The sequence below is a fragment of the Morone saxatilis genome, unplaced genomic scaffold (assembly GCF_004916995.1).
Source record: "Morone saxatilis isolate NCDOM2014 unplaced genomic scaffold, NCSU_SB_2.0 Contig8, whole genome shotgun sequence".
Taxonomy (NCBI): domain Eukaryota; kingdom Metazoa; phylum Chordata; class Actinopteri; family Moronidae; genus Morone; species Morone saxatilis.
The window spans coordinates 27280165-27280608 of NW_023340257.1; the positions used below are offsets into that span (position 1 = coordinate 27280165).

A 444-nucleotide genomic window follows, 5' to 3' on the forward strand; every position below is an offset into this window, starting at 1 on the left:
CAGGTTGGGAACCACTGATTTAGATACAGTACCAGTAATTGGGACTCCTTTTTACAGAATGTATGCTCATTTTATGAATGAATTCAATATAAAATCCAAATCAGAAAATTAAAAAACTGTTTGTTATTTTGTTCCTCATTTATGAATCCAACAGAGAAACTAAAACTTCTTGGTAACAAGAATTTTAACAACATCAAATTTAGCTGGAAAAACTCAGTATGAAACTTTTAAAACATCAACATTAACTCTCTGCAAACAATACACTTTCATTCTCTGATTTCTCTGTTTTTCTTTCAGGTTGTAAAGGGGAGAAAGGTTCGCTAGGGCCTTGTGGGCCACCTGGTTCAGATGGGACACCAGGATCAGGAGGACCTAAAGGTCCTAAAGGAGAACCAAGTCCACCTGGACCAGGATTCAAAGGACCTCCAGGAGAGAAGGTATCAC

General features: G+C 37.6%; 1 protein-coding gene across 1 annotated transcript in view; it reads left to right on the plus strand.

The window, feature by feature from the left end:
- The window catches only part of col4a3 (collagen, type IV, alpha 3), a gene marked incomplete in the record, with an annotated part of 31896 nt that overhangs the window by 22269 nt on the left and 9183 nt on the right, over positions 1–444 (plus strand). The window contains 1 exon segment of the mRNA XM_035679662.1: positions 298–437. Coding sequence (XP_035535555.1) covers positions 298–437 — 140 coding nt within the window.